The sequence below is a fragment of the Camelus bactrianus genome, chromosome 18 (assembly GCF_048773025.1).
Source record: "Camelus bactrianus isolate YW-2024 breed Bactrian camel chromosome 18, ASM4877302v1, whole genome shotgun sequence".
Classification (NCBI taxonomy): Eukaryota; Metazoa; Chordata; class Mammalia; order Artiodactyla; family Camelidae; genus Camelus; species Camelus bactrianus.
In genome coordinates this window covers 29,357,165-29,374,028 of record NC_133556.1, presented here as the reverse complement: position 1 = coordinate 29,374,028, position 16,864 = coordinate 29,357,165, and the positions used below count along the sequence as shown (strand labels likewise).

General features: G+C 50.0%; 1 protein-coding gene across 1 annotated transcript in view; it reads right to left on the bottom strand.

The window, feature by feature from the left end:
• Positions 1-16,864, bottom strand: part of SEC14L5 (SEC14 like lipid binding 5) — a 39,250-nt gene that overhangs the window by 9,438 nt on the left and 12,948 nt on the right. Inside the window, exons 3-11 of the mRNA XM_010950927.3 lie at positions 14,445-14,594; positions 13,863-13,994; positions 11,591-11,719; positions 10,853-11,045; positions 8,024-8,136; positions 5,760-5,949; positions 4,100-4,188; positions 3,939-4,009; positions 2,285-2,456 (exon numbers count right to left, since the gene is read on the bottom strand). Of these exons, the coding sequence (XP_010949229.1) occupies positions 2,285-2,456; positions 3,939-4,009; positions 4,100-4,188; positions 5,760-5,949; positions 8,024-8,136; positions 10,853-11,045; positions 11,591-11,719; positions 13,863-13,994; positions 14,445-14,594 (1,239 nt within the window). The remainder of the gene's footprint in view (positions 1-2,284; positions 2,457-3,938; positions 4,010-4,099; positions 4,189-5,759; positions 5,950-8,023; positions 8,137-10,852; positions 11,046-11,590; positions 11,720-13,862; positions 13,995-14,444; positions 14,595-16,864) is intronic.

The following is a 16,864-nucleotide window of genomic DNA, read 5'->3' as shown; positions in this document are numbered from 1 at the left end:
ACTCAGGAAATATTTGGTGAAGGAAGGAAGGAAGGAAGGAAGGAAGGTGGGTAGCTGAACACTTGGCATGGCAGGCCTAGGGCATTTCAGCAAGGAATGTCACCAGCAAAAAATCAAAACAAGAAATCCCACCTGTGTGGGTCACACTCCTTCAGCCGCCCACCCTGGGAGGGGTCCCCATGGCCTGGCTCCATGCACTGGCCTCCATCTAGTGTGGCCAGTGGGGGACGGGGGTGGCAGCAGGAGATGGGAGGTGGGTACTTCTTCTCTGGCTTCCTCTCTGCTCCATTGCCCCTGGCAGTCCCCACTCTCATCTGTTCCAGCTCTCATGGGGCTCCAGTAACAAGGACATTCCCTCCTCTTGTCCCTCCAGCCCTGGGGTGGTCATTGCGTGCTGCAGTGGCTAGCCCCTGGGGCCTCTCCATCCTGCCCACCCCTCTACAGGGAACTCCAGTGTGTCATACCCCCATTGGAGCCAGCTGGGTGAATTCTGCTTCTGGCCCAACTGGCTGGCTCCCACCCCCACCCAACGTACATCTTCTTAGGAAATCTCTAAACAGCAAAGGAACTTAATTTTCACAAAAGCAGGATGTTTCCAGATAAAATGCTTCAGTATCAGGTCCTGCCTGTCCCTCCTGCAGCTCTTGCTCCCCAGCCCAGCCCCAGAAGAGCCTTGAAGTAGCCCCAGAAGCCAGAGAACTTTCTGCCCCAGAAGTCTGCTCATGTCCTCTCCTCTGACAATCCTGCCCTGGCTCCCTACTGCCCCAGGACAAGGTCCCATCTTTGCCACAGCCTGGACTCACCATCCACTAGCCCCTGAGCATCTTCTCATTCTCTTCCAGCCACCCTGGACTGGTTTTTCAGTCCCTCAGAAGCATCCAGCCAGGTCCTGCCTCTAGGCCTTTGCCTGTGCTGTGCGGGTCGCCTGCTACACCCTTCCTCCCTCCCTTCTCCTGCTGGACTCTTGCTCCCTCCTCAGTCTCAGCCCACGTCGCCTGCTCAGCAGGACCTTCCTTGGCTCCACAGTCTAAACGATCCCCCTGCATCACCCCTGCCTTAGTCTCCCCAAGAACCCGAACGCCCCCACACCCTTATCACAGGACATCATGAAGCAGGTACTTGTGTGGGGCTATCTGGTTTCTCTCCCCTGACACACACACACACACACACCCCATGATGGGAGGAGACACACTCTGCATCCCCACGGCACGCATTAAGTACTTCATAAAACACTGAATCCATTTAAATTTCAACTCTCAAGTCTCTATCCAGACTGAACCTCTACATACAGCAGAGGTTCTCAGGCTTTCCTGGGCACCAAATCCCCAGGTACTTGGTAAGATGCTGCCTCTGAGTCTGTAGGACAGAGAGGGGCCTGACACTCTGCACTGGCCTGCAGACCACACTTCAGTAACAAGGCCTCTGGGCAGTGGTTTTCAACTGCAAGTGACAACCAGTAGTGGTTGTGAAATCAACTATAGCTGCAACTTGCCTATTCTGAATGGAAAGGACTAGAAAAGAATAGCAGAGTGTCTTGTAAATACAATAACCATCAATCGTGAATCTGTTGTTTCAGGTGAGAGTGTGTGTGTGTGTGTGTGTGCATGTGCAGGCTCAAACACTGGGACCAGGTTGCAACATAAAGTGTATTTCTGACTGCAGGTCATGGGCCAAAAGTTTTAAAATCCCTATAGCACAGGATCCCAACACTCCTCGGAACCAGCTCACAGGAGTCCCAGGAACGTGTTACAATTCTAGGTGTGACTCTCATGTCCACAAAGCAAAGCAGGACAGTGGCTATATAAAGTGTGTTCCATCCACACAGTGGAGTATTATTCAGACATAAAAAGGAATGAAGTACTGATTCTTGCTACAACATGGATGAACCTGAAATCATGATGCTGAGAGAAGTCAGACACAAAAAGCCTCCTGTTGTATGGTTCCACTTACACGGAATATCTAGAACAGGCAAATCCGTTAGAGACAGAAAGAAGATGAGTGGTTGCAGAGGAATGGAGGGAGGGGTGGGGAAGGACTGCTAATGGGGACAAGGTTTCTTTTTAGGGTGAAGAAAACGTTCTAGAGTTAGCTAGCGGTGATGGTTGCATAACCCTGTGAATTATACTAAAAACCAGTTAATTCTACACTTCACAAGGGTGAACTTTATGGGATATGAATTATATCTCAGTAAAGGTGTTATTTAGAAGAAATAATGCAGGGTGAGCAGGTGGGACAGCTCACAGAGGGACCTCCTCTCCCGTCTTGGGCTCCTGCTCTTTCTTACCAGCGTCCAGAGCACGGGGAAGACGCGTGGGGCTCGCACGATGAGCAGCCGGCCCAGGGTCTCTGGGTAGTTGTCCTCCACCACCTCTATCATACGCAGTAGAGCCTTCACCCCCGGCCGCCACAGATGCCGCAGGCTGAGACCCTCCAGGTCCACCAGGCAGGTCCAGGAGCTGCAGCAGAGACACCCCCTCACTCCATCTCACTCCGTCACCTCCCAGGGCCCCTGACACCATCCTCAGGGACCCAGAGCCCCAAAGACAGGGATGGACAGAGTGGCTCCATAAGCAGCACTGGGAGAAGGGGCCAGAACCACGGGACACTCCTGTGGATCCTGCCACCATGGGGAGGCCACGTGGCACAGAGGTTCAGAGCACACCTGCCAAGGCTGAGGGCCCAAATTCAAGTGCCCAAGAGCTGTGTGCCTTGGGCAACTTCCTCATCAGGACGGAGGCAATGACAATAACTGCCTCATCTCATCAACTGTTGGGATTAAATAAGATGGTCTATGTAAAGCTCTCTGCAAGGACAGGCATGTAGCATGTGCTCATTAAAACCAGTTATTACTACTAATTGTTGTAAAGATGCTGACTGCCAAATAGAGCATAAGCACTAAGAGCACACACTCCAGAGCCAGATGGCCTGGATTCAAATCCCAGCACTGCCACATGCTGTGTGGCCTTGGCCAAGTTACTTAACCTCTCTATGCCTCCATTTCATTAAAACTAATTCATTAGGAAAATGACCATTTTGCTGTAGCAGCTGGTCCCTGGGAGCCTGTCCATCCTGCCTTGTTCCCTTCACCTTGCCCACCCACTCCAAGGAGTCCCTTCATGACACCCTGACATCTGAGCCATCTGGGGAGCTTTCCACTTCTGGCCAGGACCCTGAGAGATCAATCCCCCACCCCAACTCTAAAGGACACCTCCTTTGGAAAGCTCCAGACAGCAAAGGAATTTAATTTTTACAAAGATCAGGATATTCCGGGATAAAAAGCTTCATTATCAGATCCTGCCTGTCCCTCTGGGGGTGACATGAGCCAAGGAGCTGGGAAGAGTCCCTGTTACACAAGAAGTGCAATGTCCACATCTGTGTCACCTCTTCAGTCATTGTTTCTGATAAACCATAAAGAAACCCTAGGAAGCTGCCTTAGGTTAAGAATGGTTAAGTGCCTTAGGGCGCAATGCCACTGTAAGTATTGGTGTGGGAAACTCAGCTCAGAAACAAGTTTGCAGGGACCAAGAGAGGGGCGGTGGGTCACTGGATGTGCCCAGACACCTGCGAGGTCCACCTGCCTGAGAGACAGTCAAGGTGGATCTTGGGGTACGAAAGCCTGTCTCAAAAAGCCAAGGCCAGGAGGGCTGCGTGGCATGGGAAGAAAGTCCATGAGCCCAAGCCAGACGGAAACAGGTTCACATCCCAGCTGTGCCCCCTCCCTGCTCAGCAACCTTGGATAGCATCACCACTCTGGGCTCCGGGTTCCCCCTCCATAAAGAATAGGGACGCCAAGACTCCCTGCCTCACAGGGTCGTTGTAAGAATTAGAGGAGGACATTTCTGTAAAGCGCCTAGCACACTGCCTGGCACAGCACCCATGCCCGGTGAACCTCGGCTGTTTTTACTGTTTGGGAGTTTGCCTCTGGCCGGGGTACTTGCCTGATGGGACGGCCAAACTGCTTTGTGTTCCCTTCACACCGCTTCTGTCCTTCCTCGTTGACGGAAAGAACCTGGAAGGCAGAGAAGGTGCTGGTGGTTCACTTGGTTGCTCTGGCCGCAGGCAGCCCCGGGGGCTCCCAGGAGCAGGCACCCCGACTCACGTGCTGCAGCAGCACCTCCTCCCCCACCGCCTTCATCAAGCCCTTGGTGTCCATGTGGCCCAGACGAAGGACGTAGAGGGGCCGGCCATCTGTGGGGCGGGGCCAAGCGAGGTGGGAACAAAAGGGAGCCAGAATTACATACTTTAATATGATACTTTATATACGTTGTATGCATACAATCAATTCTTATTATTCCTGGTAGCTATGCTCTATAAAGTCACCTCGAACACAGAGTCAGAGAACACCTAACCCAGCTGCTGCTTCCAGGGGGAATACGGAGGTTAAGTTCCTGGCAGCCTCGGGTCACGACACTCTTGTCCACTGATTAGTACGCAACTTAGTTTTACGTGTGTTTCTATTTAAGGACACTTGTTTAACTTATGTTGTCGATTCATTAACGCTGAACGCACGGCCAGCAGCACTGTGCCTGGTGCCTGAATGCAGCTCATCTAACACACCTGTTTTCTCCATAAGGCACGTCACAGCCTCCCTGCACTTACGAACATAGACAGCGCTTCTGCACGACGTGAAATCACCACAGAAAGCACAAAATGCAAAAAATATGGCACTTCATAGACTGCAGAAAGGACACTCAATTCCAACAGGAGCTGAAACAAGGAGGCAGAAGGACACTTGTCCAGCCTCAGCTGGAAAGGGACGTGCATGTCAGATGACTCAGACTTTTTGTCGCTCTGTGCATGTCCGTGAAGGACAGTGAAGACACCTTGAGTATTGACATGGGGGTTACAAATAAATTTTAGTGAGTAGTCAAGTTCACAAATATGGAATCCATGAGTAACTAAGATCGACTGTATATTGAAAGCAGGTGTGCCAACCGGCTCTTCAGGACAGTCCAGCACTCGCCCTAATCAATATATATGGATTTTTAACTAAAGGACACTGAAAAGTATACGGGCTCTGGCTTCAATGGCAGTTTAAGTTTTTAAAAAATCCACAGATGATATTTGTGGTGGGTTGAACAATGTCCCCTGCAAAATTTATGTCCACCTAGAACCTCCGAATGTGATCTTAGTTGGAAGTAGGGTCTTGGCTGATGTGATTAGTTAAGGATCTCTAGATGAAATCGTGCTGGCTTAGTGTGGGTCCTAAATCCAGTGACCCGGGGTCTTTATAAGAAGAAGAGAGGACACAGAGATACACAGTGAGAAAGGCTGTGTAAACACAGAGGCAGAGGTGGGGTGATGGGGCCACAAGCCAAGGAATGCCTGGGGCCACCAGAAGCTGGAAGAGGCAGGAAGGATTCTCCCCTAGAGCCCTCAGCGGAATCATTGCCCTGCTGACACCTTGATTTTGGAATTCTAGAACTCCAGAACAATAAGAGAATAAATTTATGTTGCTTTAAGCCTCCCAGTTTGTGGGAATTTGCTCTGGAAGCCCCAAGACACCAATGCAGCGTTCATGCAGTTCAAAAGTAGTGGTGGGCTGACCCAGCCCCTTGGAGAAACATCTTGTCTCAAGCCCAAACGACTACTCCAGCTCTGCCTTCTTCATGGCTGGGTTGCCATCTCAAAGGCATCTCTAGATGCCCAGAAGAGACAAAAGGAAAAATAACAAGATGCTAAAATGAAAGCGGGCATTCAAAGCGCATTTGGCAGGGACCCAAGCGTGCGTGCTACATTATGTAGGCAAAGGGACTCACCTATGTCCTGGTAGTGCCAGCCCCCTGCATAGAACTCCTCCAGAAGGGCAGGGGGTCGCCAGGTCTGAAGGAGGAGGTCCACCTGGTGCTGCTTTCGCCAGCTCAAGGACTGGCACAGCATCTCCCGGGCCCTGTCCAGGTGGAAGTCACGAGCCCGCAGGAACCGAAGGATGTGCTCATCTTTGGGAATCTGAGAGGAGGAGGAGAAAGCCCTTAGCATGGCATGCCCCAGCCCAGGAGATACAACTGGAAAGTGAGTTTCCTGTCTTATCTGCAAAACATTTAGCCGGGAAAGGGACCTTACGCTCAACCACGACACAGTCTAGGGTGGACTGCGGTGAACATCTGTGAGTTTGGGCTGCCTGAAGTCCCTGTCCTGTAAGGGGGGGAGGCATCGCTTTTCTCTTGGGGAATTGCTTTTCCTCCCCTATCCCTAACACCAACCACAGTTTTAGTTGGCCTTGCCAATCATAGTACCCCATACCCATGGCCCTGGGGGTGGACACCATCCATGCCAGGCCAATTAGATCATTTAAACAATTTTAAGTCAGAAGAGAAGGGCACAAACCCCTTTCTCTATGGAGGCAAAGGTGAGACTGAAAGCCATGGGCAGCCACTACGCCAAGCCCAATAAGAAGGTGTGTCTGAGGGGAATGAAGCAGAAACAAACAGATACAAGAGCTAAGGGGTCCCGATCACATTTAAGTCCTGGTTCGGGAAATCCCTGAGACAGGCTGCATGGTCCCCTGTCCTGGGCTGAGTGGTGTTCCCCAAAATCATGTCCACCCAGAACCTCAGAATGTGACCTTATTTGGAAAGAGTGTCTTTGCAGAAGTAATTAGTGAAGATGAGGTCGTATTGGACTAGGGGGCACCCTACTCCCATGTCTGCTGTCATTATTATAAGAGGGAAATTTGGACACAGACAGAGAAGGAGAAGACCACGGGAAGATGGAGGCAGAGATTGGAGTGATGCTCTGTCAGCCAAGGACAGCTGGCAGCCACCAGACACCAGGAGAGAGGTGAGGGACATTCTCCTTCAGAACAGAAAGAACCAACCCTGCTGACCCCTCAATTCCAGGCGTCTGGGCTCCAGAACTGTGAGAATAAGTTTCTGTTGTTTACAGCCATGCAGTCTGTGGTGTTTTGCTTCAGCAGCCCCCAGAAATGAGTACACCCCACTTAGCAGTGTGTTATATGAGCTCATAACTACCATAGTCCCTTTTTTGGCCTTGTTGATTCAAGCTACATTCTTACCACAGAGAACCCAGGTCTAACTCGGATGCCCAGGTACAAGCGAAGACCCACCAGCACTCCTTCCTTCCCTCGGGCAGGTATCAACCTCAAGGGAAAGCCAGCCCCCGTAAAAGGGGCCCTTTCCTGAATGCTCTCTGAGCCAGACATGGCTCTAAGCGCTTTGTGTGGATTGTCCCTTGTGATTTGCTCCAGGGGTGGCGGGGTATGCTAACACTGTGCCCATTTTACAGATGAGGAAACAGGCAGACAGATCACATCCCAGCCCAACACTAAAATGATGCCCATACCTACCCCGCAATGGGGGGTTGCAGGGAGGAAGGGCAAGTGACTCACAACTAAGCTGGAAGCTCTTATTCAAGAGAGCTGAAGGTCAGGTCCATGCTTGGGACCTGCATGCATGGTGGACACTCACATTTGGGGCTTAGAGTCTAAAGGCAAAAAGGCACATGCTGTCAAAAATCAACCCTCGCAATTCATTAAGTCTCTTAGAAAAGCACAAAACGTGGTTTTGTGAACACAGGGCAACAGAGCAGTGACTGTAATCCCCAAGGGATGTTGGTGATGTCTGGAGCCACTTTCGGTGTCACAACTGGGGAAGAAGAGCTCCCCGCCTCCAGCAGGTGGGGGGCCAACAATGCTGCTCAACGCCCTGCCGCGCACAGGACGGCCCACCAAAAAGAGCCGTCAGGCCTGGAGTGTCAGGAGCGCTGAGGATGGGAACCCTGCTGTCAGTGGCACGCACAGAATGCACAAAACTTGAGATTATTAAAAGAACACAAAATATGGGGTGGGGGTATAGCTCAGTGGTAGAGTACATGCTTGTCATGCACGAGGTCCCAGGTTCAATCCCCCGTGCCGCCATTAAGGGATAAATTAAAAAAAATACGTTTTTTTAAAAAGAAGGCAAAATATAAGTGCCCAGCATTGCTAATTACACAAGCTTACTTACCCGCCCTTCCTCCCCCCAGTGCCTGAGGCTGAGTAGCTGCAGCCCCAGCCCTGACCCACCTTGCCTTTGTGGGTCTCCTGCAGCCAGTGCCGCAGCTGGATCAGGCAGCTCTCCTGCATGGGCGTGAGATGACCCAGGCACCTCTCGATGTAGTCTGCATCCAGCTTGTCCCCTGGAGGAGAAGAGGGAGTTCAGAACAAGAGAGAGATGCTGCCTCGCCTACCCTTTCTGGAACCCTCGCCTTATCGGCCACCTCGAATCTGAAATGTAGTTCAAGCACACGGTGGCCCTTTCACCAAAGAGCCACTGGCCTTCAAATCCTCTAGTGTTTCCAACCATTTCCTGGGTGGTTCTGAAAACTCGTGCTGGGGCAAGCCTGGATCTCACTGTGGCAGGTGATTTGTCCCTTTGACCCTCGGGAATCAAGATAACGCCCACACTCTGGAGGTGTCCCACCCTCTGAAGATTATTAAAGTATGAGCTCATGTCTACTGACTTGCATCATCTGAACGAGTTCTCCCAACCCCCCCTCCTCCGGGAGGCAGGCAGCACTATCGCTCCCACTTTAGAGAAGGCAAAACTGAGGCCAAGAGCGTTTCAATAACTCGAGTGGGTAAATGCATGTGGTGTGCCCCGTATAAAAAGGAGGCAGTGGATAAATACCTGTTCCTTCTGCCTTCCCAACTTTCAGCCCCCTTGTGAGCTTTGAGGGTTTTGGCAGACAAAGCCCTGAACCCAAAATACAGCCCTGGAGCTGCATGGATCATTCCCACTGTTCAGTCCCTTCTCTCACGATTGGGCTGTTCTGGGTGAGCGTGTGCTGGCATTTAGAGGTGAAGATCCAGGCTGAGGTCCTGTTGCCCACTCTTAACTGCTGGCATGGCAGATGCTGGCTTGATGACGCATCTCAGCATCTTAGCATCTCAGCAGTGGGTGGAGATGGTCCACAAATGATCAGCCCCCTTGGGCATAGCCCCTTCTTTGTGTGCAGAGGGAACAATAAGAAAACAAATAGAATGGCTGCATATCTAGCAGCAGGACCCAGCAATTCCCTCCAAAACAAAAAAAGCCCAGGGCTGGTGGTCACGCCAACTGTGCCAGTAGGCACCTGGGTAAACAGAGGCAGAAGGAACACTGTGGAGGGATCATCCAGATTCCACAACACCTCGGAGTGGTCAGAAGCAGAGATGCTGAAGACAGGGAGGGGGCAAGGGGAGGGTAAGGGAGGAAATATGAGGGAGGCAAGAGATAGCAGTATCCTTCCGGCCTCTAGGCAGATGTGAGGTCCCTTTCTCCTTCTAAGCACAAAGGCTCAGTGATTCAGAGCAGAGTGGAAGGGGCATGACCATGCCTCCCGCCAGCCATCCTGAGTACCAGCTCTGACCAGCACAGAGAAAGAAGGGAGGAGCTGGTGCAAAATGGGGAGGGCACAGGGCATGACCTGCGGAGTGTGTGCACAGGAAAGGGCAGAAGAAGTGCAGTGTTGTAAAAAAAATTTTTTTTAATATTTTAGAAATGTACATACAATGGCAGCCAGCTAGTGCACACAGTTAATGCAGAATAAATATTTGTTAAACGAACAAATTTTGTTCTTCCTAAACACAGCCCCAGATGTGTTTTTGGTTACACAGCATAATTCTAACTCAGGCAAGCCCTTATATTTCAGTGGCCCCAAAGAGAAGACTGAATCATCATGAGCACAAATGCGTGTAGTTAAAACTGGATTCGTGGGGTGTGTGCAGTTTTGTGTCCTAGTTTTTTCCTTTGCATTGTGAACATTTTCCATGCCGATAAAAGTCTGAAGTATGACAAAGGGCTAATTGCCTTAATGCGCAAAGAGCTCTTACGAAGCAATAAGAAGTTGATGGGCAAATAGGAAAATGAAGATAGGACAAGATCGGAATTCACACACACACAAAAGGGAAAAACAGTCACTAAACATGAAAAAATAAAACTTGACCTCACTCATAAAGAAAGAAGTGGTCACTAATCTACCAGTGGTCACTCTTTACCTTTCAAAAGTTGGAAACATTTACTAATAGTTTTGTGGGAAGCTGGAGTAGAGTCAGGAATAGATGCAGTTACATACTCTGCTGGGATCATTGATGAGGAGAAACTCTTTGCAGGCCTAGCTCATAAATCGACCAAAATTTTAGATGCTTATAACCTTTAGCCCAACAAATCAACTTTTAAAATTATATGCTATGTATATGGTCCTGTAAATATTTTTTAAAAACCTTAAGTACAAAGAGGCACCTCATTATTTGTATTAAAAAAAATGGAAACAACCTACATGTCCATCAATAGGAGACTAGCTAAAAAACTAATTAAAATAATAAATAATAAATAAATGTCTATTAATAAATAAAATATGGTTCCACCACACCGCAAAATACTGCAAAGCGCTAAGACATGTGCACCAATACAGACAGCTGTTCAAGCAACATTAGTAAGTGAAAAAAGCAAAATATCAATTGGAATGTATAATATACTCTCATTTATTCCATGTAGGTTACACATGTATGTGTGCATATCATGTACATATTTATGCCCACATAGTTTCAGGAAACCTGTCGTCACCTCCAGGGAGAGGAAGGAATCTCACTTCCTACTTCACATCTTCTGAGCAGTTTGAATTTTTTTTCTACCGTGATCATGCATAACTCATTTAATTTAAGAATAGTAATAAAAATCAGAGAAAAGAGCAGCCCTGAGGCACCAGATCAGTCAATTCCTGATCTAGAAAGAATCAGTTCTGGCTCTTGGGTCAGAGAGGAGAGAAAACAAAGCAGCCGGAAGAGGAAGGAAGCCAAGTCCCAGGAGTGCGCAAACCCACTGCGGCCCCGGGGGCAGACCTGGCCTCAGTGGCAGCGGACCTACCGACCTACCATCAGCACCGACTGTCTCTGGAACAGGATTCTGAGCACCACCAAACCTGCCAACCTCCAGGAAGCAGGGATCCTTCAGCCTAGTCTGGGAGTGGGTGTCTTCCTCTCGGACTGGGGCAGGCGTCCACCGGGGAATGTGAGAGGTGCCCTGGGAGATGAGCTCGTTCAGGTAATGCTCGATCACCTCCTTCCCCTGGAAGCCAGAGAGACACATCAGCATGGTGGAGGACACCAGGGGTGTCCGAGCCGGCCTTGCTCTGGCCCAAGCCTGATATGTGGCTACTGAGCAGCTGAAATGCAGCCAGTCCAAATGGAGACGTGCTGGGAGCATTAAATATGCACCAGTGCCAAATGGGAATGTAAAATAGCCCGCAATAGGTTTTATATTGATAATACATGGATAAAATAGACTGTTAAAATGGAGTTCACCTGTTTCATTGCATGAAATGGCCTCTGCTCAGTGATGGGTCTGAGATCTTTAAACCAAGCAGTGCATACTGTCCCTCTGTCCAGAGAGTTCACTGCACATGCCCAGGAGCATCAGGATAATGACTATGGTGCCCCATTAAGGGCCAGGTGCTTCCTATCCATTATCTCATGTGATACGACCATGATTAAAACACTCATTCTACTGATGGGGAGACTGAGGCTGAGGAAGGTTAAAGGTCTGTTGGAGGCACATCCAGGTCTGCAGTCTCCAAGTCTGCACACCTTCCTCCAACTAAGCCCGCCTCTTACCTTCTTGACGTTGGCTGTGTATTGCTTCATGGCAATCTTTTCTAAGGCACTTTCGAAGCCAAAAAAGGACCGGATGTCAAGTGAGGCGGATTGCTCAAAGCATGTCCACTCTTCATTCTCAGGGTGGACCTGGAAGCCAGGCAGGAGTGGTGACACAGTCTCAGTGTGGGGGATGTCACGCCCTCCCTGGGTGCTCTCTCGGAGACCTGGACCCAGCCAGTGCATGCAGAGGACAGCACATCACAGCCTGACAACACCCAAGGGCAACAGGAGTACCAAGGGGCTCTGCGCAGAGAACAGTGCAAGGTCTAAAGCCTTAGAGAACAAAGAGCTTTCTCAGGAGGGACTGGAAGAAAGGTGGTCTGATAGTCCTGTCCCTTAAAAATTATATGCACATAATAATATACTTAAATAAATAATGTATTTTATATATCATTATAAATAAATGTTATACAAAACTATTGTTTTATATTTTTAAAATATTTATAATGTTATGTATTTCTATATTATATATTTATTATAAATAAATATTTATATATATGTCAGCAAAGACAAACTTCACTGACAGAGCTACTATCCAGACCCAGGCTTAGCGCCTCTCAAACTTCGGTGGGCAGAAACATCAGCAGGGTGTCTGTTAAATATTCAGACACCTGGGCTAAACAGGTCCAATGTGAGGCTTTTGAACCTTATATTCACAAGCAGCCTTGGTGATGCTGATCACCAGCTGTTGGCAGAACTCACTCTGAGAACTTATACCTCCCCAGAGGCCCAGTTTCCAGGAGGCCCCAAGAAGAGCTGGAGGTGTGGAAGGAAAAAAAAAACTATGAGCATTTACTGGATGCCTGCTGGATACGAGGCACCACACTAAGTGCTGGGGACAAGACAGATGAATAAGGCAAGGAATCCAGTGGGGGAGGCTGGGCGAAGACACACCAAAAACACCTGCAGGGAGAGAGCATATAGCTCAGTGGTAGAGTGCAGTGCTTAGCATGCACAGGGTCCTGGGTTTAATCCCCAGTATCTCCATTTAAAAAATAATAATAATAAATAAATAAATAAACCTAATTACCCCCCCCAAAAAATACTAAAATAAAAACAAAACAAAACAAACAAAAAACCCCTACAACACCGGTAACTCACCATAGTTATTTCCCTGGCGTTATCACCACGAACACTATCGTTTGGGATGTCACATGGGCTGAGGGTCTTTACCTGCATTATCTCATTTGCTCTTCCCAGTGCCCAATGAGGCAGGTTCTGGTGATGTCTCCATTTCACAGATATGGAAAGGTGGCCCAGGAAGGGGAAGCAATTGACCAATGTCACTCAGCAAGAATGTGGCAGAGCTGAGTTCCATCCCAGCAAATGTCTCCAGACTCCTCACTGCAGCCCCCGAGGCCAGTAGGACCGGGCCCCAGCAGCCGCCATTCTCAGACCTTGCTTATCCAACTCAGGGTCTTCACACATGCTGTTCCCTCCTCCAGACTCTGTTCCCAGCCCTCTCATCCTTCAAATCTCAGCTTTGCTGGCACCTCTACAGAGAGGCCTGAGGGACACTGTTACCTCCTCTCATTTTCTGTAATTCTACTTGCTGGATCCCTTCTTAGCACTTGTGACAAAGGTGTAAGGATATATTGATTTGGTTTTTTCTCATCTGTGTCTCCCACTGGAATGGAAGTTCCATGAGGGCAATGATCAGGCAGATTGCTCCACTGCTTGGTGTCAGGGTGCCTGCCACACAGTAGGTGCTCAATCAATATGAACTGGAGAATAATAATACTTATCATTAATTCTATTAAAAGGTAACATGTACACACAGAACTCAGTAGGTGCCAGGTACTGCTCTAAGGGGCTTGAATATTCTACTTCATTTAATCCTCACCACAACTCATATGGTAGGTATAATCATTAATCCCACATTACAAAATAAAGAGACGGATGGAGAGTTTCATGAAGGAAGGAGGAATTGAGGCAGGGTTGCCAGATTTAGCCAATACAAGATGCCCGGTCATATTTGAATTTTAGATAAACACTAATAACATTTTCGTATGTCCCAAGAAATTTTTGAGGTTGCTTAAGCTAATCTATCTATCTATCTATCTATCTATCTATCTATCTATCTATCTGTCTCAGCTGTACGTATGAACTGCAGGTGTAAGGAGTGTCTTGCATCCTCATATCGCCCTGGGAAGGTGCGAGTCCGCAGGATGAAATGCACCGACATCAGGTGTGGGTACCAGGATCTTGGGGCGGCCTGCCCGCTGCTCACCGTGTAGCTGCAATTCTCCTTGACCACCACGCGGCTGGCGAAGGTCTCGTTGTGCGCTTCGATGAGGAGCGTCCTCTCCTTCCAGTTCAAGACGTTTCTCTGCACGAAGACCACGTGCTCGACACCGGCAATCTGCAGGAAAGGGGCAGCGGGGCATGCGGGACTTGAGAGAGACTCGGGGAGAGGGGGGAACCCAGAGGGCTGGCCCAGGTCACTCCCAGACGCTGAAACCCCCGGTGCCCCGCCCCACACCTGCCCACCAACCAGAGCCTGGATCCCCGACTCCATCGCTCTTTTCCCCACCTCCCTGACCGGGGAGTCACTCTTAATTCTAGTCCCGGAACAACGCCCAGTCTCAAACCAGCCTCCCGGCCCTCGTCTCACCAAGACCCGGGCGGGCGCCCACCCCAGGACCCCAGTCTGGGCACCAACACACAGTAGCCCCACCACTGCCTGGACGCACCCCCACACACACCCTGTCCCAGGTCTCCTTCCAGCTGTCGGCCTCCCACCCATCGGGGCCCCTCCTCAGCGGGGTCCCTGGTTCTCCGGAAACCCCTCCAGGACGCCCTCCACGCTCACCTTCCGCAGCAGCCGCGGGGCCTCCACGCGCAGCCTGCAGCTCCGCTCCACCACGTGTACAGCCCCGTCTGCGCTGCGGGACTCGCTCAGGACCTCACTGCCCAGGAAGACCGGGATCTGTGGGCAGGTGGGGAAGCGCTTCTCATAGGCCTGGGGACAGAGCAGGGTGGTGGGGAGGGTGGGGTGAGCATCAAGGGAGCAGGGGGCGGCCGGAGCACAACCCTCCTGCCTCCAGCCCTTGCTGGGCTGTTGTCTCATTTCCAGGTATCCAGAGCGGAGCAGAGTGGCCCAGGCCATGGGAAGAGCAGTGGCCACTGCTGTATTACCACAAGACCATCATCTTAACATCTGTTTTAGAGCAGTGACACAGGAGTACCTGAGTGATGACTTGACCAATCACTTTTTGGCTCTAAATTTGGGTTTTTGCCCTCGGAAGGAGGAGTGGGCTTCCTTGGGACATTTTTAAAGAAGGCATCTTTTAGAAACAAACAATTGACAAAACCAACACCCATTCATGATTTAAAAAAAAAAAAAACACTCGAAAAACTAGGAATAAAAGGTAACTTTCACATCCTGATAAAGGACACCTACAAAAACCCCAGCTAAGAGGGGAGGATAATAGCTCAGTGGCAGAGTGCATGCTTAGCATGTACCAGGTCCTGGGTTCAGTTCCCAGTACCTCCATTTAAAACCAAAACAAAACCCAGCTAACATCATGCTCAATGGTGAAAGACTGAAGGCTTTCCCCCTAAGATCAAGAACAAGGCAGGGATGTCTGCCCAGGTTGCTGTCCAGGGGGTTCTAACCAGGGCAGTTAAGCAAGTAAAAGAAATAAAAGGCAGTTCAGAAGTGCCAGGGTCAGAGCCACTGGGGGGTGTGCCGGAATCCGTGGCTGACAGTATTCAAGCAGGGTTTTGCTCTGAGAGCCTGTCGCAGCTCACGTGTCCCAGAATCAGGATCAAAGTGAGCTCCAAAAATAGTGCTGGCATCTGAGGACACACACCTCCTCCCCATCCCTTCTGGCTCCTGAGGTGGGGGAGGCGGCACCACCCAGCTCGGAAGGGCAGATGTGGGGGAGGGGCAAGGAGGAAATGCCTGGTGCCCTGGTGTCACCCCAAACCCCACGAGGCCAGCACAGTGCGTCCTCCGTCAGGGTCAGGAGGACAGGGCTGCCTCCCTATGTAGAAGCTGGTTGCTTTGTACAAACACACCAGAGTTAGAATAACTCTCCCCAGGGGAGAATGCACAATGGGGCTCCTGGGGGTCTGGGCTCAGAGGGCTGGCAAGGGAGAATTGTGTGCCCCCTGCATATCTCAGGCCTCCTTGAATCCTCTTTCAAAGGAAGAAATGCCTTTAAAAGAAGGCATTTTTCCACTGAGGAAGGAGCTGCATTAGCAAAGTGAGTAGAGCCTGGAGGGAGGGGTGGGCAGGGGGCGGTCAGGCATCTGGTTTGAAGCCCCGCTCCACCTCCTCCCAGAGGACAGGCAAGTCCCTTCTTTCCTCTAAACATGTTTCATCATCTGGAAAATGAGTATATACTAGGCTGAGTATCTCATGCAGAGCCTGGCCCATAGTGGGCATCCAGGATTTTAATTCTGCAAGCAAAGGGGCTCAAATGGTGGCACAGCGCAGCTTTGTAAGAACTGCAAACAGCTCCCTTCTAGTCCCTTCAGAGCAGAGTTTCAGAACTGGTCAGGTTCAATTTGAGGCTCTGCTTCCTTCTCACTGGGTGAGCTTGGGCAAATCATTTGCCCTCTCTGAGCCTCCATCTCCTCACCTATAAAATGGGCTGATGGTAAGGATGTCACAAGATCATGTCTCAGAACAATTGGCACAGGATGAGCCTCGACTCAGCTCCTCCAGATGTGTGCTTTCTTCCATTTAATCCTCTGAATGCTGTCCTCATTGACAAATGAGGAAACTGGAGATCAGAGAGGCTAAGTAATTTACCCAAGATCACACAATACAAAATGGTGAATCTGGATTTGAATCCCAGGCCGGCCCAGCACCCACTCCCTCATGAACCCCTTGCTCAATAGCTTGGAAACAATGCAGGCATTGTCCCCCGGGGCCGTGTGGTCATGATTTCTCCTTTCTCCACCCTTAACCCTTCAAATTCTGCCAGACAGGCCACACTGTCCCTGAGTGTGTCTATATCCTCTGTTCTTCAGTCACTCTCCAGCTCCCCAGAAGAAACAACATACTCAAAACAGGCCTGGATGTTCAGGAAAAAATCCCACACTCCTTATTCTGTCCCACCAGGTCCTGGTAATCTGTCTGTCCCACCAGCCCACCTCCCACCCCAGCCTCCTTCACTCTGCTCCAGCCTTGCTGTTTGTGGAACACACAGTTATAAGCTGAATTGTGTGTCGTTCCCCCCACTCACGCCTAACAGAATTCATATGTTGAAATCCTAACCT